Source organism: Morone saxatilis, unplaced genomic scaffold, assembly GCF_004916995.1.
Source record: "Morone saxatilis isolate NCDOM2014 unplaced genomic scaffold, NCSU_SB_2.0 Contig24, whole genome shotgun sequence".
Lineage (NCBI taxonomy): Eukaryota > Metazoa > Chordata > Actinopteri > Moronidae > Morone > Morone saxatilis.
In genome coordinates, this window is record NW_023339807.1 from 15,125,766 (window position 1) to 15,149,896 (window position 24,131).

A 24,131-nucleotide genomic window follows, 5' to 3' on the forward strand; every position below is an offset into this window, starting at 1 on the left:
AGCTGGGTCATCTCTTAGTTTCTTTTTCACTTGGTGCTGTTATCAACACACTAAATGTCAGATTTTGTTTGGATTTGTTCACTAGGTTTTGTGCATGGTGACATACAGGTTTTGTTGTGTAGAAAATTTGTGAGTTTAGTTAGCTGACAGCTGGAAAACTGAAGTCTAAAGTAGAAGCTTGAACTGTTTATCCAGGTTGTTGCGAATGTCTCTATACACAATAATTCAGTCCTCTTCAGCCGAGCTGATTTCTGCTCTGCATGATGCTTATGTTATGACAGAAAACAATCCTGCAGCAAAGAGCTAAGAGGGCAAAACAACAACATTAGCACTCAGCCGTGGCCACTGCATGCTCAGTGAATGGCATGTCAACACATTCAGCCGCTTCTCTGCCGAACCAGCTGATGCAAACACAACAGTAAAGGTCACGTACAATGTTGCATCTTTGGGGGGTAATGCAGCATGCTTGTGACACAGGTGCTGCTGGAAGAGCCTTCGTTTTCTTTAGGGCCTGTAGAGCTACAAGATGGATAGACTCGCACTGCCGCATGACCTACTGTACAGTAATTTCAAAGCCGTGTGAACAGAAGGCTTGTGCAGTTTGGATGTTAAATTGTCACAAAAAAAACAAGGGGATGAACAGCAACTGGAACACCTAAACACAGGATAATACAATTCATTTTATATTCCATTTAGTGCTCCAGTAAGCAATGCAGCATGCACAATATCAGGACACTGAAGGGTTATTAGTTACACCTGTGCCTTTCCTGCTATTACATGTTGAAATGTCTGCTCAACATGTCAACAGTCTGCCCGTTCACAACCAGTGTTTGAAATATGAAAAAGACAAAACTGTAATCATGCGCAGACAATGTGAATTAAGGTTGGGTACTGGACACTTGATAATACCTACGATGCCCTTAGCAAGCTTCTGTGGTAATGAATAACTTCTGTATAACCCGAGCTTACACAACAAACCTCAGTTCCACAGAAGCAAAGCCCTGCTGCCAAATTCTTGTCTTGTTCCTCCGAAATAGTCATGCTCCCTCAAACACGGAACTTTGTAGCACAACTATTTATCGAATGTGAATGTGTTTCTGCCTCTAGATCCTTCAGTTTGATATGTTAGTTTGTAGTTTTTGTCTATCACACAGATTGTTAATACAACTTACATATTCTACATATTACTCTTTTATTTAGAGAAGAGCTGCTAGGGGCTAGTATGAATGTGTCTTTCCCCATGGCTCCAGGTAAATTATATAGTATTAAATTTGCAATAACGGATTTTTTGGCCTCTTAGGACAGCTGAAACAAGTTGTGTACACAACACAGACATATCTTCACGTTTAAAGTTGATATGGTGAACTTGTTAAGTGGCTTATTTACACATTCAGTTGTTACGAGCAACATTATCATTCATTTGTGTTTCTGACCAACTGATAAATACAAATCCAAAATGTAACCTCTTTTAGCTGCTTTTGGTCTGGGAAATATGTGTCTCTTTAGCTATTAAATGCTCCACTACATTAAAACTGCAGCAAACTTCCTGCTGTGGCTGAAAATGACACTATAAGAGGCCCAGGCTTCTGGGGACAGGGCAATAAATTAAACAAACCTAGTATAATTTTCATTATTACGTTATGAGCAATGAAGTAGAAGTAGAACTTACTACTATATGGGTTCAATCTCAGAACCCTTCGGCTATCGTCTGATGACAATTTATATGCAGATATCTGTTCATAGATTAATCTAGGTTAAATATCTGTTGACTTCGTCCAACACCTTCCTAAGAAATCAACTGACATGTGGGAGCAATGTCCACTGTAATCTTACACTTTAGTGCGCAGAAGGCAGTAAGCCAGTTATATCAGGCTCCCTCTGTAAAAGGCAAATGTACAAAAACAATGAGGGAATTGTATATCCTGAAATGTGCAAAAACAAAACTATGCAGTAAAAGTAGTTCTATAATCACTGAAGCACAATAAACATAGACAAATTTAACTTAATAGCTTTATTGCTGCTAAATTTATACGTACTAGAAAAAAATATTTTGTGAAGTACAGTCAGTGTACATTTTCTTTCAGTCACAATTACAGTATATACCAGGATCTCTATACTCTAACAGATCATTATTAAGTACCATTTTCCAGTTCCACTGAAAAGATACTGAGAGACATTACATCACAGTAATGTCAATACAATTATAGTGCCAACTGATTGTTGAAACTGTATACAAAATCAATCAAAAGAATCTACAAATGTTAAATACGAACACTTTACAAAAATCATTCATATAAGACTTACAAGTCAATTACAAAATTATTTTTAACAATTTTAAGGCATCGTAATGAAATGACGAGAATATATTTCAGTGACTTGTTATAAGGGAATGCATAGAAGTTGTGCAGCTTTTACAAATAAACATGGAAAGTTTAAATCAGACAGGAAGATATTTTGGCAATTATTTTGCTTTAAAAGTGATGAAACACTTTTTTTTAACAGAATGTTATATTCTGACGAAGGAAAGTTATTTTGTGAGCCTAAACTAATCTAAACCTTTACACCAACATGAGGTTTCTATCACATTTATAGTATTTACCATTGGGTCCCTGTCCAAGAGAATCGATTTCAGGTGCTACTAGTGTCATACTTTATAATTAATAATAATAATAATAATAATAATAATAATAATAATAATAATTATTCAAACTAGTGTGTACCGTGTGACAGACTGGACGGTGGAATAAAACTCCTACTCCAAATGATCCTCAAGCACCAAAATGACATATTCCATATTTAAAAAAAACAAGATAATATATTTTCTTTTACGTAAACAAACTCCAGATTTCATTCAATAAGAATCATTTGCAGAACTACAACCATCAGATTTGGTTCGGCAAAGCAGACCAGCATAAGAATCAGTGTTTTATGGCTCACTTCAATCACTTGAAATGTCAGTGTTTGTCATGTTTTGTAGTAGTCCTACCTATTTGTGAATGCTGGGGTGCAGAGTTTGTGAGTTCAGTCAGTTGATAGCTGTGTGTTTGACAACACAGAACATAACTTATGTCCAGCAGGTAAACTGTCTACACCAAGAAATGAAGAGTAGAGTTGATAATTCAGTCAAAGCCAGACTCTGTACCATAAGTGTGAGACCCAGAGTTTCAACCCTGAATAGTTTGACATGCTAAATATGTACCAAAAAATTCAAGAGGTATTTCCTATTCATGTTTTTTTCTGTGCTTCTAGGTTAATTTCTCTCCTTGCAATCCAGTTACCGACTTAGTGAGTTTATATATGCTGGAGTACCTTGTGTAGTGTATTGCATGAATGCGAAGGAGTCCTTCCACATGTACCACGGAGTATGTCGGTATACACTGTAGAGGGAAATTCCATGAAATGCAGAGGATGCTCTGTTTCCTTCAATTCACTCTTGTGTGGAAAATCATTCCCCTACTAACCTCCACAATATGTCAATTACCTCCCAGGTCCTTATACCCCTCCCTCAATTCTGCCTCTTGGCTTTACTCCCAGTCTACAAAGTAGCTAACCAGCTAACACATGATCTTTTTCATAAACAGTGCTATGTTTTCCCACCCTTTCCCTGTCCCAGAAGTGCTGTTTTAACAGGAGCTGGTCTGGAGGTTGCTCTCAGTGAGGATGGAGGTGATGGAGGAGGGGTCAAACAGGCTGTCGTCATCATCGGAGCTGAGGGCTGATGAATCCAAAACTGGGCGCATTGCTGCATGTGTTTTTCTCCTGTGACATAATCATCATTGTCATCATTAACTGTTGTAACACATTGTAATTTACTGATCAATTGCTTCATTCACAAATGCTGCCAAGTGATCATAGTGCTCCCTCTGCTGGAAATATAAGGGAACACCATGCACTTCCTTGTTACTGGTGGGATCATGTCTGGAATTTAATTTCCCCTGTGGTACATGAGTAATGCCTCGTTTTAGTTTAATGAAATACCTTTTCGCACGTGGGTGATTTGTTTTACACGCATCACTTTGTGAAATACTGCACCTCAGGGAGGTGTGTCAATCTCTACCAGGTGTGTGCAACAGCCAAGGAATCTGTATTCACTGGTCATTCACGTGAAATTGTATTCATTTTGTGACATGAGAAGGAGGAGATGGTGTGTCTCTCTTACTCACTCACACACACTGTGGTAATCTGGCTGGCAGGAAGTGTCTCGCATAATCATTACCAAAGGCTCACACAAATTGGATGAGAAACAAAATTGAAGACAAAAAAAAGGAAATGCTTACTTGAGCTCAGTTTCGAGTGCTGTGACTCTGGTCTGCAAGGCCTCTTTGAGCTCCATCTGTTCCTCCATGTCTCTCTGAGCCTTTCTCCTCTGTCCATCTATCCTTTCCAGCTCAGTCTCTCCTTCGTCTACCTGCCTTTTTAGAGCTTTCACTCTAAGAGCAAGCTGCAACACAGGATAAGTGTTGACTGTATATGAATTTGCTGTTGATATAGCTCAGAGTAAATTCATATACTGAGGAGTAGGAGGTGAATGTTTATACCTGGTCTCTCTGTTCAGTGTGCGTGTGTCTCTCCTCATCCAAAGTCATGTTGAGTTCCTTAAGTTTCCTCTCCAGACGTCGTTGAGATGCCAAAACGGAGTTCTTCTCCCTTTACACATAAGAAAAGAACAGAGCATAAAACACAATACTTTCCCCATGTCAGCTTTTACTAAAATGTCCTTGAGCAAGACATTTGCCACCTCACTTCTCTAATGAAGATGCTCTGTAGCTGGGTGTCAAAAGTCTGGTTATACTGGACTCCCAGGTGTGAGTATGTATAACTCAATCAATGTGAATTTTATCTGGTTTGATAAATACAAAAATTCAAGAAGAAAAGCCAAACAACACCAAACAAAATATCCTCTTAGAATAATAAACTGTCTTTCATAAATTAATATTATATTAAATTAACAGATGCATTTGAGATATTCAATTTTAAATCAAACAAATAAGTGTGAAAAATGTGGTGCAGAATCAAGATATCCTGGACTGCATCATGTTCTCTATCTGTACCTTTCCTCACTTCGTAGGCGTTCTTCCAGATCCTGGATCTTATTCTCCAGCTGTGAGACTCCGGCTGAGGAGCGAGACTGACCTTCCATGTCAGCCACACGACTCCTCAGCTCCTTCAGCTGCAGGGACAGACACAGACAACCATCAGTTCAGACATATCCCGAATACACTTGAGTGGAGGGTCAGGGTGTGTATGTTTTGCACTTTCACCTAAATGCTGTACTATAAGTGTATTTTTTGGCAGATTGTAGTTTCAGTTACTGGTGATCACAAATGTCAGCAAACACAGATGTGGAGTGTGTGTATGTACATGTCTCTCCATGGCGTTCTTGTCCAGCTCCAGGTCCTGTTTGGAGGATCTCTCCTGCATGAGCTCAGAGCGCAGCTGATCGATCTGGTCTCTGCTCCTGGCCACTCGGTCTGTCAACATCTCCACACTGCTTTTCTCCTCCTCCAGCTCCAACTCCACACGCTTCAGCTTGTCCTGACAGAGAAGAAATGAGATCAACTTTATCAGATGCTCGTAAAAGAGACTGTGTGTACTGGATTAGCCCCAGTGAGAGATTTCATGAAGTTTGGAGACGTACGCATGTATATACTCTGTATACTCTATATAAATCTGTTGTAATAACGGAGTGTATGCACATTGAACAAGTCTAAATGCTTATCTGTTTTAGTATGTTTGTAAAGAAAACAACCTAGTGCTTAATATAAGCAAGACCAAGGAGCTGATTGTTGATCTTAGGAAAAAGGAGGCAAAGACACACAGAACTGTCTACATTAGTGGAGCGGAGGTGGAGCAGGAAAAGAGAGAACCTGTCATGGTCATCTCACATCTCCACCCTGCTAAAGAAAGCTCAGAAATGACTGTACTTCTTAAGGAAACTTCAAGCAAAATTCCCAAGCCAAGGTTTTGTTAACCTTTACAGAGTGGCAATAGAAACCATCCTGACTGGAAACATCACTAACTGGTATTAGATGTGTACGGCCCAGGACAGGAGGACTCCGCAGCGTGTGATTAAAACCGCCTAACATCAGTGATATTGTGAAGTGAGGTGTCTAAAAGACAGAACCCACCCCAGCCACACCCTGTTCACCCTGCTGCCACCTGGAAACAGGTACAGAAGCTTCCACTGCTGTACCACCAGCCTACAGAGCAGCTTCTTCCCTCAGGCTCTGAGACTGCTTAATTTCTCCTCAGCACTCCATTATGTAAAATAGTTTATTGTTTTTATGACTTAATCAATTTCACTGTATATCATTTTTGTATATATATTTTCTGTTTTCCCGAGTAGCATGAAGGGAACCTCAACCTAAATTTCATTCCACAATCAAGAATCCAGTGTTGAAAAATGACAAATAACCTTGTATCTGTTTGATTTACAAATAAATATATACAGAGTGTTCTACTAACAATGTATGCAGAGCAGAACTATTAACAGCAGAAAGCCCTGTAGCCATGGTATATACTCCCAAACCACGAGGGGAGGAGATGCACGTATCTTACCTCCAGGATGCGAATCTCCCGGGTTTTCTCATTAAGGCTGTTTTTGCTGGTCTCTATCTCTCCCTCAAGGTGGCGCAGTCTGTTGGTGAGAAGCTCTTTATCAAGCTGGTGGTTGTCTTTCTCCTCACAGGCAACCAGAAGCTCCTTCTTCTGTCGTGACACCTATTTAGAGTCATCATAATATTAGAAACAGTAATGCCAGACTGAATGTTCATCATTGTGTGGTTTTGCATGTTGGAATCAGTCAAGCATGCACTATGAATATTATGTGTCAAAACTATTGAAAACATTCAGACCAGACATCATTTTCATAATAAAAACAAAAACCATGCCAGACAAACGAGTAAGCGGTGAAGCATGCACACAAACACTCAAAACAAAAACACGCACTTCTTCTTCCAGTCTCATCAGATTTATACGACTTCTTTCCAGTTCACTCTGAGCGTCGTTGCCGTGACGTTGCACCTCCTGCATTTCCTTGCGTGCCCGCTCTCTCTGCTCCTCCACCTGAATCCTGAGAGCCTGCACCTCCTCTCTTGAGGACATGGCCAGAGACTCATACTGACAGAGGAGAGCGAAAGGGAGAGGGGGAAAAAACAAAAAGGGTGAATTTCTTTTTTCTGTACCGAGCAGTTTGATGCTGTGCAAGCGGCAGAAGCTTTCATTTGTTTGTAAATGTATATAAAAGGATTTTTCTTTGTACCTCTTTGTTGATTTTCTCCAGAGCTCTCTCTTGCTGTCGTTTGATCCCTTCCAGCTGGTTGATGGTCTGTTTGAGTGTCTCCTTGTCTTTCTCCATATCCTCCAGACGCAGGTTTAATTCACGGTGCTCCTGGCTCAGTCTGGAAGCCTTTCGCTTGGCCTCATCTAGCTCAGATCTCAGCCCTCTCACCTCTGTGTGGAGGGCAAGCTCGGCCTCGGAGCTCTCTGTGGCGTTGGTCTGCAGCTGAGCCTGAGGAGGCCACAGAGGATGTCCAATTATACTTAAATATGTCTACTGCTTTCAGGATATCTAACACACTGACGGTCTAAGCCACAGTGTGGTGTATCAGAGGATGAGACCTACCTCTAACCGTGAGAGTTTCTCTTTGAGACGTGCGTTTGCCACCTCCTGCTCCTGCTGGCCGTCTTGGAGCGATTTAACATCTATCTGAGCTTTATTGAGACGTGTTTTACTGGCTTCCAGTTCCTCCTCAGCTAATGACAGTTTCTCTTTGAGCTGGCTAGCTTCCCTACATGTCTCATCAAGCTTCTGCTCCAGCTCTGAGATGATGGCTGGGTCCGGGAGCTATAGACAGGAAGACAAGGGAATGATGTTGATGAAAAAATTCAAGAAACATTATGAAGATAAAAGATGAGAATTTATAACCAGATAATTTGTGTCATTTACATTGTTATAATCTCACTGAGATAATCTCTTCAGTGTGCTTTATCCCCTCACTGTAAAATGTAACTAACCCGTTTGTTTTTCTCCTGTGACCTGGCTAAATCGTCTTTGGCCCTCTGCAACTGATCCTTTAGCCTGTCAATCTCATACTTCAGTTCTGCCTCCTGGTTCTGGTGAGATTTCTTTATGGAGATGACTTCCATGACCTTCTTGTCAAACTCCAACCTGTGCTTCTCCACTTCAGACTTTGCCTTCTGTAGATCAGCATTGTATCGCTGAAGTTCCTGAACAGAAATATGAACAATTTGATTCTTACATTTTTTTGTTTTTGTTAAACAGATCAGGTTCTTCACCTGTGCAGTAGCGGTCATGCAGGGCTGAGTGTATTTTTACTGCACCTGGTTGAGAGTCTGAGTGTGGCCGGGGTCCGGTATCTGTTGTTTCATGGTGCTCACTTTCTCCTGAAGCTCTTTTAGTTCTTCCTCAAACTCCTCTTTTTCCAGACGGACTTGCAGGAGTCTAAAAGGTGTAGATCAAATACAACTATCTAAACAAATTGTACCATATAAAAATATTGCTGGATTATTTGATCAGCAGCAGTTAGATTACACAGGTGAATCATGACAAGTGAGCTTAATTTACTTTGATAAGCAAATAAGTCATTATTTAATCTTCAGACAACAGGAAATAAATCAGCATTCCTTGTTATCGCATAACAGTCAGACATATTCACAGAAAACAAGTCTAGAACACGTTTTTTGCTAAACAAAGACATTTTAAGATCATCCACACCACTCCTCTGTATCTTTATAGTGTCTGCTTACATGCAGCTGTTTACTTCCTCACACTACGAGGAAGTAAACAGCCAAATGTAAAATGTCATGCCCAGAAGATCCCAACTTTGACTGGTGTTCAGCACCATTTCTACCCAACCAATACAGTACTAAATATGGCCCATATTCCTATTAGGACCTAGGTACTTGAGGGTTCATGTTACATATTTAAACTTGGATCATGTAGACACTGTGGACATTTACAGTTCGGGCTGTAAGTGTGGATGGTCTTGGAACTACAGTCAGACACTTGTTAGCACAGCTAGCCACATCTACAGGTTTGCATATCTAAACACAAATGCTGTTCAATTAGTGACTCTCACTGTGTTTCATGGCTGCTGGGTGGCTCTCTGACAGAGAGGGGGAGAAACATTGACCAGGTAAAATAAAAGAGAAGAGATGGACACTCATTACAGTAAAAGTAGGTGCAAAGAGAAACCATGAGAAGATGGTGACAAAATCCATTTCCAAGGCCCAGGTAGGTACAGTATGAATACAATACGATGTATTACAATAGACTCACTCTTGTTTAGTTGTTCGAAGTTCGTCTCTAGTGGCGTGAAACTGCTCCATCCAGTGGCTGCTTTCATCTCTACAGTCTTCCAGCTGCTGCTGTAGGGAGCGAATCGATGCATTTACACGCAGCCGCTCTGCCTCGATCCCTGCATGAGACTAAAGCAGGAGGCAAAAGAATAAAGGTACAACAGAGGTTATTGTGAATGTGGGTGCTGTAGAAATTAGTGTGATGGAGACTAGAGTGGACTTGACCTGAGAATGAGTTAAAGCAAAAAAAAAAAAAAAAGCAGGTCTGCAAATACATTTTACAAACCTGAGCATGTTAATGTAAGTGGTATACCAGTATTCATACATAAAAATGAACCATTATAAGGGTTTTCCTGAAGTCAAACTGGTGTGAAAATGCCCCCCTATCTGTGTGCTGTGGTTCCCTCCTGTGTATAATGCTGTTTTCATTTTGATACTGTGTGTACTATACACAGAGAACCCAATCACAAGGAACATGAAGCAACTTTTAATTTTTGTAAATATTATGAAGTGTATATACTATATACAGTGAGAAACAATATCTGCAGGGTTTAGGTTTACTCGTGTATCCTGTCAAAATATCCTTGAGTCACTGAACAAGAAAAACAAGTATGTAGAGGTTTTGTCAGAGTTTTGCTCATTGGGTCTGTTTTTTAGGTTTTCCCATTTTGTCTCCAACTTAAAAACATTTTCATGTCAACTGTAAGTGATGACGATCTGGATAATGTGTTTGTGTGCACACCTGAGACACATGCTCCATACTGCTGCGGAGCTTCTCCATGTCAACACTGTACTGCTCCCGGAGCACCTCGATCTCTTTGTCATGTGTGGCCACCTCTTCCTTCAGAGCTCCTTTGAGAGCAGTTAGCTCCCTCTCTCTCTGTCTTAGCGTCTCCTCCAGCTTCCGTTTCAGCTGGCATACCTCCATCAGCTGTGCCTGACAAGACATCAGATCCTGCAGGCACGGGGAATACACATTATTAACTTGATACTTTGATATCAGCCTACTCTTTGTAAAGTATTCTTCTATTATAGTACAATTCTTAACACAAACCCTATACAGCTCTTCTTAACAGGAATTTAGGTTAACCTTGCTTCTGCAAAAGCTTTTTAACTTATCAACCAGTATGATGCTACATGATAACAATGCTGTCTTGAGAAGCATTTGAGTCTGAGCTTGTTTCAACAGTAGAGTGACAGTTTCTCCCTGTATATCTCTGCGGTTATGTTTCTCTTATACCGTCTTGCTGCCATTCTCTCTTCTCATTTCATCTTGGAGCTCAGCCAGCTGGTCCTCCATTTCTCTGACCCGTGCCTCTGCGTTCTCCCTATCCATACGCAGCTGAGTCAGCCTGCGAGGAAAACACATACATTACTGAATGATTCTTTGAATTCATATGACTGTGGCATACTTGTTTGTCTTCTGAATAAGTTACAGTTGCAGCTTGTTTCATGAAATTGTGAGGGGTTTGTGCTTGAAAACAAAGTGGGCTTGTCAGGCGCCCCTCTCACTCCTGACCACCAAGATAGACAGACAATGGTACCACGTCCTGTCACGCTTCCCTGTGTGTGTGTGTGTGTGTGTGTGTGAGTGCTGTTGTATCCTCACTCTGATTGTGTTTCATTTAATTCTTTCTTCTTCCGGTCCAGCATCTCCTGAAGTTGCAGATTTTCATCCAGACAGGACTCCAGCTCAGCTTTCAGAGTGGGATCAGAATTGCTAACAGAGTCCTACAGACGAGCAGACATGATGAATAAATGAGAGCAGTGAAACATTAGACATCAAGTAGCTCTGGAGGCACAAACAGTGGGCTTTTAGGAAATGTTAAAGCGGGCTTGCATTTGCCCACCGATCAATATGCATAAGGGATTAAGTTCTTAAGAGCTATTAGAGATCAAGACCTGCCCACCTTCCTTAAGCAACATATAATGAGTCATTATTGAAGTTAGATTATCGTCTGTGCACCTTCGACTGGCCCAGAGGGCTTTAAGGATTAATCTGAGGATTAATCTGAAGCACACTCCAAGGAACCCCCAGTCCTCCTGGTTAGATTAGTTAAAAAGACAGAAAAACTTGGAGGAGTTTCCTACTCTAAAGCAACCAACAGCTTTTCTTCACTTGATAGTTGGTGCTCTCATTTCGAGGAGACTTGGATGAGTGTTTATGTGTGGCACTGGATGTGCACTATGTAATTAGAGCTGATTTAAAGTGGCAGGTTACTTTCTGAATGTTAACATCCTCTGGTGGCAGCCAGTTCTAATCAGGCGAGTGAATTTAGGGTTGTTTGGAGGTTCATCCAAGGCACTGAAATTACAGTAACAACCTAAAACTCCTGCCCCCCCTCCCACCTTATGTTGGGCATTGTAAAATGACACACATTGGAAATTAGCTGCTTTAAAATCAAAAGGAAGTAAACATAACATGCTGTTTATTCTATTTAAAAATAAAATTGTATCTTATGAACCAGAAAAAAGTACACAAAAACATTTCAGCGCTGCCAATAAACTCTGAACTATTGCAACAGTGTAAAAAATCTCTCAAATCCCTCACATCTTTATTTCTGCTTTGCTTACCCTTCTCTCCTCTTGCAGGGCGGTTTGTAGGTCAGCCATCTTTCTTTCAAGCTCCCTCTTTTCTCTCACCCACTCTTCCCGAGGCCTTTCTTTGGGCTGTTGAAGAAAAAAAGAATATGGGAACATACATGTAAGCAAAGGGCTCATTCGTGGTGTAAGAAAATGAAATGAATATTGTATTGTGATATTGTGTTTTGTGATATCAATGTGGTGTGGAATCAATTCTCAAAATCATTGTATTGATTGTTGGATGTTAAAGGGACTGTGATTAATACAAATGCAGATCCCACTTTTCTGGTTGCATAACAAAAACCTTTTTTTACTCAGATTTTATCTGATTGTATTTAAAATTGCAAGATAAATAAATAAATATAAATAAACTGTATCACAATATACAATCCCAATGTTCATACCTTCTCTTTACTCGACATACGAACCAATGCAGAAACAAACACCTCATGGAATTAGGACAAACCTTTAGATTCTGAATCTTCTGAAAGATGACCTTTACTTTGTGCTTGATGATAACATCACTCTCGTTGGTCCTGAGAGAAAGTGAAAATGGCCAAATATATAACAAATGAATGTTATCATGCATTACAATTGTATTATGACAACTAAATAAAAACTCTATGTGCTATGCCAGGATAACATGTAGGTTCCTACCCTTGTCTCAGGATGTTGTATATAGTCTGCATGACCTGCTCCTCCTCGCTGGTCATCTCTGCACTCTGACCCTGGTCCAGCAAAAGGTCAGGAGTCACCTTGAGACATAGATCAGAAAACTACTCTTGCAATGTTGCATGCTACATGGTGCTTGGAGTTTACTAAAATCAGCTGTAATGCACAGACACAAAACATTATATTCTTACTTGTGCCTCAGTCAGAATAGCCTGCGGCGTTTCCACAGCGGCATATTTCCCTGGCGGAGTCCACTGATTAGCGGAGTGTCCAGGAGATTTGGTGACAGCGGCCTGGCTGTGTCCTAAGCTGCTGTGCGTTGAGGACGGAGGTGAGGTGTAGGGATCTACAGGAGGGAGTCCTCTCTGCTGGCCTCCAGAGTTACCACCATCAAACCTGTTTATTAGTCTGTTGACAGGAGTCTGTCTCTTATTAGAGTGAAGCTCATTTGTTTGTTGAGGAGGATCAGGGTAGGACTGACTGCTCCTCACTGACCCGTTGAGTCCGGCTGTGTATGAACCCTCCCACGTATTCCTTTCCGCGTCCCCCTCTCTACCACCGACATGCCGAACCTGCTCCCTCTCCCCCCTTACCCCAATTCCTCCATCCAGATTCCCATAACTACCAGACTTCCCATCCCCTGGTGGCCTGGACAGCTGAAAATCCTCATTGCCTGCCCCTCCCTCCCCATCTCTGTCCAGCAGCGAGCCATGGGACTGGGCCCGGCGTAGAGCACCTCCCTGCTCTCCTCCTCCTCCTCCTCTCCTCCTCCTCCTCCTCCTACATCTGGCCCCTGTACTCCTGGCTCTGCCTTCTCTCTCCTCCGGGGAAGGCTGCTGTAACCAGAGGGGTACTGGGTCCTGAGCTGGACCCCATATGAGTCTCCTTTCTCTCCGTCCTTCAGGACCACATATGGCTGGCCAGCAATACCCTGCACCCTGACGGCCACACCGTATTTGGAGGTTGTCTGAGGCTTGGGCTTGGGCTTGGGCTGGGACCCGGGCTGGGACCTGGGCTGGGACCCGGGCTGCCCCCCACCAGTGTCGCAGATGTCATCGATGAAGCGGATCTGGACACCGTAGTCCACCGGGGTCTTCCGACCTGAAGATGGTGTGCTCATGCTGGTAACACAGCAGAGGGTAGTACAGAGAAGAAGAAGGAAGCAAGGACGTGATTAGGTTTTGGCTCATTTCTGCCCCCGATCAACATGGTACATATTAGCTTTGGTCTAGTATTTTTACACTCACAAGAACACTTCAACATGTGGACCACCAACGCTACACATTATCTGCTCTACCACCTGAGCTACATTCAAAATAACTCTAAGGGATCTGTACCAAGGTGGTTTACATGTTTTAAAAATGACTATAATTCGATTTATATTTTAAACTCCCAAATATCTATCAGTATCGGCCTAATAAATCCAGTATCGGTCAGGCTATACTCACAATAGCAGGTTCAGGGAAGCAAAGAAAAAAAAAAGAAAGAAGACAATTCTACAATACAATCATCAGCCAGATTAACATACCACAACTCTTCCCTGAAATTAGGAAAACAAAGAATACCTAGAACCTCATTAGAACCCTGAAATGCCCAAACCTTGTTAGACATACGCAGAGACGCGGTTTGCTTTCAACAAATACAAGAACACAGATTTATAGGCAGTAACACAGTTTCTGGCTCTTGACTGCTTGTGTGGACTTTGACCTCAGTGTACTCCATTAGTCATTAACCTGAAAGCACACACCCATGTATCACTTTCCCCCTTGTAAGGATCAGCTAAGCCTTTCCCAACTTTTGGACGTTTTCCCAGCCAGATACTACACCTATTTCCCTCAACAGAACTTTGACAGGTACCATAGCTACTAAAAAGGGCCTTTTCATTTATTTAGTTTTTTCCACAGTAATTTCTCAACTTTTAATGTTTTTCTTGACTCCCTAATCCTCCCGTTTCCTAAACTCTGATAACTCTTGATGAGTCATCCTGAAACTATGTGTAGTTTCAACACCTGCTGTATGTCAAGGTTTAGGTAAACGTCACTGGCAACAATAGAAAAAAGTACTGAAATGAACATTACCGGTATTACGCTGACTCACTGATCATGCCTTGTGTTAGGTCACATTGTGAGATCTCATCCCATGTTGTTACTTTGATATGGGTCATTGAACTAACTTCGAACCTTACAACACTCCCTCCTGACCTCCGCACCTTTTACTTCCTCTCCACAGCTTCCACAAGGTGAGAGACAGAAAGTGGGCTGCGAGACTCCGAGGGAGGGTGAAGCGAGAGAAAAAGAGAGGAGAAAAAACACTTAGCTTTTCTTCTCTTATCAGCGCCCTGTGTGATAAAATCCAAAGTCAAGCTGTTCCTGTGCACAACCCTCCCTCCCCCCGCATACACACAAAAGGACTGACTACAAGCGTAACCATCAAACAGTGACCTCTGTTTTACACTGACACATGCACCCATATATTACTGAACGCCTACACACACATTTTTGCATTTCCATACAGATTTTGGACACTGCATGACGCAGCCCAGAACACGCAGAGTCACTGTGAAGAACATAAGATGCAGTCAGCAAAGTGAGCCAAGACGGATAATCTTAAATGTCCCTGCTGTGAAAGTCAATACTTTTTTCTTTGGAGCAATAGGTGATGGAAAATGTCTGGGCTGGCAGTGAGAGCAAAGCGACATGACATGAATGACCTTTTGAGTATATCTGTGCGCTTGCAGTGCGTAAGCGTCGTCTGCAGACAGTCCTGCACCTGACGTGCAGTTGGTCGATTTTTCCCCCCACCCTTTGGGAACCACAGAGGAAGCACCGTGTCACAACACATTTGTGCAGTTGAGCATTAAATCTGCAGCCCACTGTCTTCATAGCAAGGTCAAGCAAACGTGTCATGCACTGACGAACGTGGCGCAGACACGCCATGTGATGAACGCAGAGGACAATGTCCGGTGATTTTACGTGAGATACCGATCCAAACCAGGGTGATATGCAAGTATGCCAAACATACAGATATGTAAATTGAGGGTAGTAACAAGACTTGTACCTCCCTAATATCTGTTTACGTGCATCACTTCATCGGTTTCATTTTTCTGTGTCACCGAGGAAGAATGCACAATGGGTGAGGGGGAACCCATCCTATTGTCAAGCTGATGTGGGGCGGAAAATGAGGGCAGCAATTCTGAGAATGCCAAAACGATCCCGTGCTCTTCCTTTCCCTCCCTCACGCTGCCCATCTGATAACAACAGGTTTCTTTCAACCCTGATATTTCTGGCCCCATACCACCTCCCTCCCTCCCCCCCTGCCCCCCCTTTAGGTTTCTCCCTAAAGCCAATTTCTTTCTACACCTCTCTAAAATAAACATCCTTCCCATACTAACAGTATGATATCAAACAAGTTCTTCTGTAATCCGTTTGGTTATACAGTGCCTGTGCTATGATATTAACCTGTCAGTCACACCTAATGTTATTGCTGTCTTTATTTGAAAGAAAAGGTGCATGTGACTTTGTTCAATCAATTAGTGATTAAATGATAATTACGCTCTTATTTGAGCTCAACTGTGATAATTTGTTGCTTTTGTATCTTATGCGATAGTAAACGGAGTATTGTTGTCACCCTGGGCTTTAGGTTATTGAGATTTTTCATTACGTTCTGATATTTTATAGATAAGATCGATCATTTAAAAGATTGTTAGTTAAAGTCTCAGTATTCTTTGAGCAGGCTCTGAAGCAAAGGTCTCTTATCCACACTTAATTTTTAATAGGATGTGACTTTAGCATAAGATCAGATTTTTCAGACTTGCTTTCCCAGCTCAAAGTGTATCTGGTGCTTTTGGATTCTGTTGCTAGTCATGTTATCTCGCAGTTATGCTGACGGCCCTTTCTGCTTTCACTGGCCTCAAATTGAATTCTCGCACAGTAAATTGAATTGGAGCTGCTCCCCTGTTAAGATCCGAGATGGAATGGAAAATGTAATTAGGAGATTAGAGCGGGTGTGGAGAGAAATGAAACAACAGCAATGTGTGGAGTCACAAAAGTCTCACTGAGTCAGCATGGTTCATGTGATCAGATCATCTCTGGCCTACAACTGGTACTGCTGGGAAGAGCAGCAAAGGCTGAAGGTTCTTTGAGTCAAAACTTAAACTAAGTGACACCTTGGATGACAACTAACCAAAGAATACAAATGTTGTTGGTGCTGTGTTTAACATGCGCAAATGTATCCATCCTACATACTGAACTGTACGTACAATATTCATATATACTGTGTTTTTAGTATATAGAATGTATTAAGAATGTAAATGACGGTCATTTCTGATTATTAACAATTATTCTCAGTTGATTATTTTATATAGAACATAAAAAGGTCAGAAAATAAAGTAAATTATTTATTATAATTTCACAAACTCTTCCATCTGCTATAGATGAGGTTGTATGTATAACCAGTGTTTCCAAGGCCAATAATGAACTTTCATGCTTATATTCAATTTACACTGATATAACAGTGGGGAGATAAGATAGAACTTTGATAATATTTACATTTTATGCTGGATAAACTAATTAAAATAATGAATCAATTACCAATTCAATACATTTTTAGTTTACAGACTAATCAATTAATCAAAAGCCTCCTCTAACGTCAACACGGGTGTGCTGTAAAACAGCAGTTTGCCCTTATTTTTTAAGTTTTAAGGGGCATAACCTTGACCACTCACGCCTTCTGTGTCCTTTATTAAGGACAGGCAGCCACTCCGTCCTCAGGGGTATTCTCCCTCTCCATTACATTCTTCACTTTAAACCAGGGCCCTCTTCCTCTCTCCAGCGGTCAATCTCTCTCTCAAACTTGCCACTACTCCTCTTTCACACTCAAACAAACAGCCATTTATTCCTCCTTTCGGATCTAAAGAACTTCATTGGCATAACAAAGGGAGGCTTCAGTGTCACCAAATAGTACACAAATGACACCATATTAGGAGCACATAAACACGCCCCTCCCTTCGCCCACATTCCAGACACTTGTTTCTCTCTATCCTCCTCCCTTACACAGGCAGTGTGTATGTGAGTGAGTGTGGGAGAGATTGATTTATTGGGTTTTATCTGCAAACTTCAGTGTTTATACCTGTGACATTTGACTTCCCGTTACCAGGTTGAAAGCCTGTTTTAAACTGTCAGCGTGGTCAGCGGCTTAGCAAGTTCAGTGCTATAATTACTGAGCTTCAACGCACACTTCAAAACTATAATCTGCACTTATTTCTCGCTGGCATCATCACAGTTTCATCTGACTCAAGCTTGAATCTGGAAAAGTATCTCTGTATTATTCACCTGCTCTTCAACATTTCCTCGAGAGTTTGCAGGAGATACTCATCATGAACTTATAATTATGTTGCATTTAAGGTTTTAAAGCATCAGAAAATGTGGTTACATGTATTCTTGGAGTCTTCAGAACTGTCTCAGAGGTCTTGTTTGTTTGTCAGTGCTCAGTTTTTCCAGTGACAAATCCCCCCTGGCAGTACAGTGCAGAGACACAGCTTATGCACAGAAACCATGCTGTTTGGGAGTGAAACAGCTTTTCAATTGTGAATTTCTTGACTTGCAGAAACACGTAGCCACCCTGAGAGTACTTACACATTTAATAGACACATTCGCAGACATCTCTCTGATTGTGAAATTCAGAAGTTATCCTGAAGTCACGTTAGCTGGAGGGGGGAGACACTGCCTATCCCATCAAACTAACGTTGGCTACCAAGCTAAACAGGCTAATAGAAAAACCTCAGAGACACAATACTCTGAGAAATGATCACACAACCAACGTAACCGAAGAAACAAACACCCCATAGCATCAAGAACACCTTCCACAAAGGGCAGAACTGTCTGACAGGTCGTGTCTGTCTGGTTTAGCTGTCTGGCTTTGTGAAGTCCAAAAAACCAAAGCGTAAAGTTACCTCTTTCTCCGAAGTTCTTCCTCTGCTTCCTCTTTGACACCTCGCTTCTTTTATGTCGATAATGATTCAAATATGTTCACAGACGTCCATTAAAAGTACACACAGGGGGAGAAAAGTGGGTGGACAAACAACTCCTGCGTAAATTAACACAGCTACAAGTTCATTATGCGGCGACAGCAACCTGTTACCTTTGTGAGGGATGAAACCGTCCCGCCCAGCCTCTCCGGAGAGAGCGCTGTGATTGGATGAGCGAGCAGATGTGGGCGGGACTATAGATATCAGCGACGTTTGCTATTGGTTAAATCTGAACGTCAGTCATTCATTGTCCTGGGCCGCTTTATGTGACCTTTTCGCTGAAAGACGGAAGCCCGTATGTTTGCTCCAGGTGAAATAAACAAGAAAACTACCGGTGTGACCCAGATAAAGAAACATTTTTCAGCATCGGTGATGGCCCAAGGTGAATACAGACTAGTGCCGCTATATTTGTTTGTTTCTCCTACTTAACAGTAGATGGCGCAACTATCTACCAGCTGGTAGTTCAGCATCATCATCAGGGACCCTTGAAAAAAAAGCCCCTCAGCTACAAGTGCATGATGCCCAATAAGTGCTACTTTAGATATATTTTATTCAGGGGGTGTTTTAAGGTGCCATTTAGGTTATTTCTATAATGCAATTTTTTATATGATTTGAGATTTTATTCATGATTTTATAATTACATTTCTTTTGCATTTGAATTTTGGGCCATATTTTTAATGTTATGTTATCGTCCATTGTTATTGCTGCCTATCTTGGCCAGGGCACTTTTGAAAAAGAATTAAAGATTAGGCCTCAATATAGGCTACATTAATATACAATGAAAACACCAGTTCACAACTATACCATTGCTCGTTTACAACGGACTCATATTAAGATTAATTTATGTGGGCAGGTTAGGTTAAGTGTACAAACAAATTAGGCAAACGATTACTCCTCAGTCCGTGATCAGTCACTGCAAATGTCCGTGTCGATGTCAACCATCAAAGGAACATTTTTCAAATGGTGTAATAACTTTCTTCTGTCACATGTTGGATCTTACATGTTCCTTATTGCCAGGCGTCTGTTGGCAGTAGACTCACTACTGCTAAAGTTTGGAGCTTCAGTCGTGTACCCGTTTAAATGAATACAGTAAAACTCCCACCCGTCTTGTGCACACAGCCCCTCCCCAAAAATCCAGCGACATCCCACAGTCTGCGCACACGACTTTCCTCTCCAGCTTATCAGTTCATCTAGTCGACAGACTGGACGCACCATCTCACGCTCCGGGAATGGGATCTTTACTGGGTTCAAAGAAAAACTTCGAGTTCTTTCGAGTTTACGCTCTCCAGAAGCTACTTTTCAAACTGCAGGGATAGTTGTTACTGCAGGTGCAGGGTGACAGCAACGACGAGTCACTGGCCAATGACTGCCAACAAGACGCACCAGAAGTTGTCAGGGGGTTTCAGACGCTAGAAATCAATTAAACGACATGAAGTGGGCTCTCTGAATCTGGTTATAGGAGATTCTTGTCATTTCAGACCACAGTTACCTTAACCGAGGCGTGCGCATATCTGTGCGTAAAGTTGGAGCTGTTGCGCACGGTTGAAGTTTAGTTCTAGCGGGGCAGCTAATGCGAGCACATATAAATTACAACAGATTTGTTAACTTTTACATCTGTGAGAAGTGTTAATATCTTGACAGCCATGGCAAAATGGTTCAGGGATTTTCCCATCAATCTGAAAAACGGAAACGAAAGGGTTCGTTCGGCCTCTGAATCTGGTCCACAAACTCGACCCAAACCTTCGTTTTCGCGTGACAGTCTGAAAGGAAATCCGCGCAAAGATGGAGGAGTGGGGGGTTTATTGGCAGGGAGAAACAGGAAAAATTCGGCTACAGAACTGGGTCGTAACAACGGTGGTTCTGGTGGGACAGTCTGGGATAGTCTCACAACTGGAAAAAGTCGCAAGAACTCCAAGGTCGAGACTGGGACACCAGATGAGAACCGCCAGGTCAGGACCTCTAGTTTGGCACAAGCCTACATCAGCAGGATGATCAAAGTGGACAAACAAGACAAGACCCCCAAACTCAACGGCATAAGTGAACAGAAGCAGCCCGATAACGAAAAGGGAAGGTCTGACATTAAAGCAACGGTGAGTAACTTCAAGAGATTGTTCCATCTTAGCCAATGCAAATCCAATGTTCCACTTTGTGATCTTCATATTTCATCTGCTATTTATTATTATTATTATTATTATCCAACAAAACCAGACAGAAGCTGTTATAGCAGCATGCAGATTCAAAATCAATATTATGTATGGTGCAAAAAACAAATTTCATTGTGGGCTTGAGGTCAGTGCTTTCCTTTGTGTCTACACTCCCTACCTCAGTTCATAACCTTGTATTCAGTTTCCATTGCTCCCAAAAGAACACAATGCAGTTTCACTACATTCACTACATCAAACAGGCAAGCACAATGCGTTGACCTCTTTGCTCAAGTATTTCTGCATGTCCCTGGATTACTTGTCACTCAGTCATGGATACCACACACACACTGTATCAGATCCCTTCCCCCCCTCGGCTGCTCTGTTGTCTCCAGGTAAATGTAACATCTGAATAGGTATAGCAGCCCTGCATTGTGCTTTCTGACCGGGCGTTTCTTTCTTACAGCTGATTATCCTGGAGGACTATGCAGATCCTTTTGATGCAGAGAAAACCAAGGAGCAGAGGGAGGCTGAGCGAGCAGGAGTGAATGATGGGTACATGGAGCCATATGATGCCCAGGTCATCATCACAGGTCAGTCATTCTTTGATTCAGTGCATGTGTCTTTGGCTTTTAATGGAAAACCAAAACGGCATATTCTAATCATTGTGCCGTAACAGTTGATTCTTGCCTCTAAAAAGCTGTTTAGATTACCAAAAATATAATTGAATGAGGATGAATCACTGAATTTGGTATATAGACAAGAAAAACAAATACATGGCTTCCCAAACTTCCCTACTAACTAAACTAAGTCGTTGCTTTTTTGAGATTCGACAGGTCTCCTCGGAAACATACCTTAACTGCATTTGTTTACCTCGTAACAGTCTTTGTATATCATCTTTGATAAGATAAGTAAATTATACGAAGGCCAAGGAACTCTTCTTTCACATCTTAGCTATGTTTCTCTGAATACACACTATGCGATTATTGCTAAAGAGCTGTTTTAAAGGGACAAAGTCTCTCTGCTGACTTCTCACCCCGCTGGCGGTTGCCATAGGAACAGTGTTGTGCAGGGACAATGGGTGCAGCTTCCTCTTCCAACTTCCTGTCTCCTGCCTCTGTTTCCTTTGCCCCATTCTCTTGATAGGAAGTTGGCCGCAGTAACACCCCCCCCCCCTCCACATACACATAGACACATACATACTTTAGGGTCCCTTACGTGTGAAGAGAATCGAAAGACCCCCTCAACCCTTCCCAAAACCTGCAGGTCCCCCCCTTGGTCTCACCCAATCACTTCCCAGCAGCCAGGAAGTGGCCTGGTCAGGCAGCCAATCAGTGGCTGTGTTGACCTTTTCTTCCTGTAGCTCCATTGTTTGGTCACACAATAGTGCAGACACACAGGCTACCTGTCAGACAGTAAAGAAACACAACAAGTGAAATTCCCCCCAAAATTAACGACATGTCATAACAAACTCAATTTAGAGAGCAAATCACAGTGAGCCCAGAAATTCTGTTTAAAACTAGTGAAGATAACATACATTACTGAAAGAAACCTGGAAATCTTAAATAAGCGTGCCTAGACCCTTCATGTAGGTAGACTTTATTTACAGGACTGTTGCATTAGACTGTATTAGTTTTAGCTTGGTGTACCTTCCTGCACTAGAATGGGAGAACTACATTATTGATCAAGTGACGCTTAATACATTATTATTTTACAGAATTAGTGTATTGTATTGTGATTGTAGCTGATTACAATGAAAATATTAGACAGTTATTTTGCCATCCTGTTTATTTGAACAGTGTATCACTTAACAGTGATACAACATCATGCTCATTCTTCTTTGTCTATTATATGTGTGAAAACACACACACAAACTGTAAAGTGCTGAATCCCCAAAACTGTAACGTGATGTCTGTCTCCCAAAGGACTTGCAACACTGTCATCTGCTTCTTTTAAAACTTTATTTACAAACATCTTGAAGGACACCACCCACCCCGGCTTCCATCTCTTTAACCTGTTGCCCTCAGGCAGGCGCTTCAGGTCAATACGGGCCAGGAACGAACAGACTCAGGCGGCATAGCTTCTTCCCCAAAGCGTCACCATACTCATTCAAATTTGCACTAATGTATTATGTATTTGTGATTGGTATTAGTATGCTTATATTCGTGATAATTAGTGTGTGCACTTTTACCGCGAGCTGTATATCTAAATCTCATTGTACTGGTGGTACAACGACAATAAAGACTTTCAAGTCAATTTAATGCACGTTTTGAGGGCCCCAATCTGCTCTTTGGTCCAGCAAACAAAACACTTAACACAATGTAATATTGAGCCTGTATAGGTGCAATGTAGTAAAAACTAGCAAAAATTGATGTCTGCGTCTGTGGGGCTATATTAAGGAGAAAAGGCTGCACATCTATCAAGTTTTAGCGAGAGAACTGAGGGTAGGGGGAGTGATAGACACAAAGTGAAAGCCAATCTTGATCCTCAAGCTCCCACGATCATGATAAACTATTGTTTTTTGCTCTCCACCCCACCTACCATCTAATAATACTTGATTTTTGACATCGGCCATTTGCTTGCTATAAACAGGCATTCTGCCCTGGCTTCTGTGTTTTGTTGGATAATAATAATATAATAAATTAATACTAAATAGCAGAATTACACATAATGAAATCACAAAAGGAGGTGAGGCAACATTGGATTTGCATTGGCTTAAGATGATTGAACCCTGTTTAAAATTCTCATGAAGGTATCTCACCGTGCTCGGTATATAGGCAGAGCCGCGTATCCCTTCCTTATCGATACACGGGGCTGCTCCCTCTGCTTCCACTTATGCCGTGAGTCTGCATATTGGGTGGGTCTTTGCTCTGTTGTTTGTCCACTTTTATCATTCCGTCTGGCCTGACGTATAGCTCCGCGGCAAGAACACTGTATAGCATGAGGTCGAGGGCGAAGCGCACAAGGCAGAAGAAGCGGAAGCCACCCTCAGGTTCTCATCTGGTGTCCCAAGTCTCGACCTTGGGATCATGCGTTACTAATCTGCCGAGATCTACGGTCAGACCAATACTCAGAGCGGTGTCACCACACACACCACCGTGAGGGAGCGCAAAGTTGCTGGCAGTGCCGAAGAAAAAATAATTCCGTTCTCCCTGGACCAAGATAACCCCACTCCCCCATCTTTGGGCGCGGATTTCCTTCAGACTGTCACGCGGAAAACGAGAGCGTTTGGGCGGGTCCGTGAGTTGTGATGGACCTATCATCTCAGATGTCACCGGAACACGAGAGCCAGCCTTTCGTTTCCAGCTCAGTAGTTGATGGAGATATGTCAATCCGCCTGAACCATTTTGCCATGGCTGTCCCGCATATAGTGAAGTAAAGCTCAACCG

The 24,131-nt window shown here is 42.0% G+C and overlaps 2 protein-coding genes across 2 annotated transcripts; one reads left to right on the plus strand and one right to left on the minus strand.

Moving 5' to 3' along the window:
• Positions 1–1,996: 1,996 nt before the first annotated feature.
• On the minus strand, positions 1,997–18,717 carry LOC118336450 (cingulin). The gene is given in 21 exon segments (XM_035673105.1): positions 1,997–3,759; positions 4,278–4,441; positions 4,539–4,647; positions 5,052–5,170; positions 5,362–5,535; positions 6,559–6,720; positions 6,949–7,119; positions 7,262–7,510; positions 7,625–7,846; positions 8,017–8,229; positions 8,344–8,464; positions 9,302–9,450; positions 10,064–10,276; positions 10,562–10,673; positions 10,931–11,052; positions 11,896–11,991; positions 12,371–12,440; positions 12,562–12,659; positions 12,768–13,319; positions 13,322–13,697; positions 18,527–18,717. Coding segments are annotated over 20 exon segments (3,627 nt in total). The 5' UTR covers position 13,697; positions 18,527–18,717; the 3' UTR covers positions 1,997–3,623.
• Positions 18,718–19,761: 1,044 nt separating this feature from the next.
• she (Src homology 2 domain containing E) lies at positions 19,762–21,335 on the plus strand (the record flags this gene model as incomplete). The annotated part of the gene is given in 2 exon segments (XM_035672825.1): positions 19,762–20,691; positions 21,209–21,335. Coding segments are annotated over 2 exon segments (574 nt in total), but the record flags the coding sequence as incomplete, so codon positions are not given.
• Between the last annotated feature and the right edge of the window lie 2,796 nt (positions 21,336–24,131).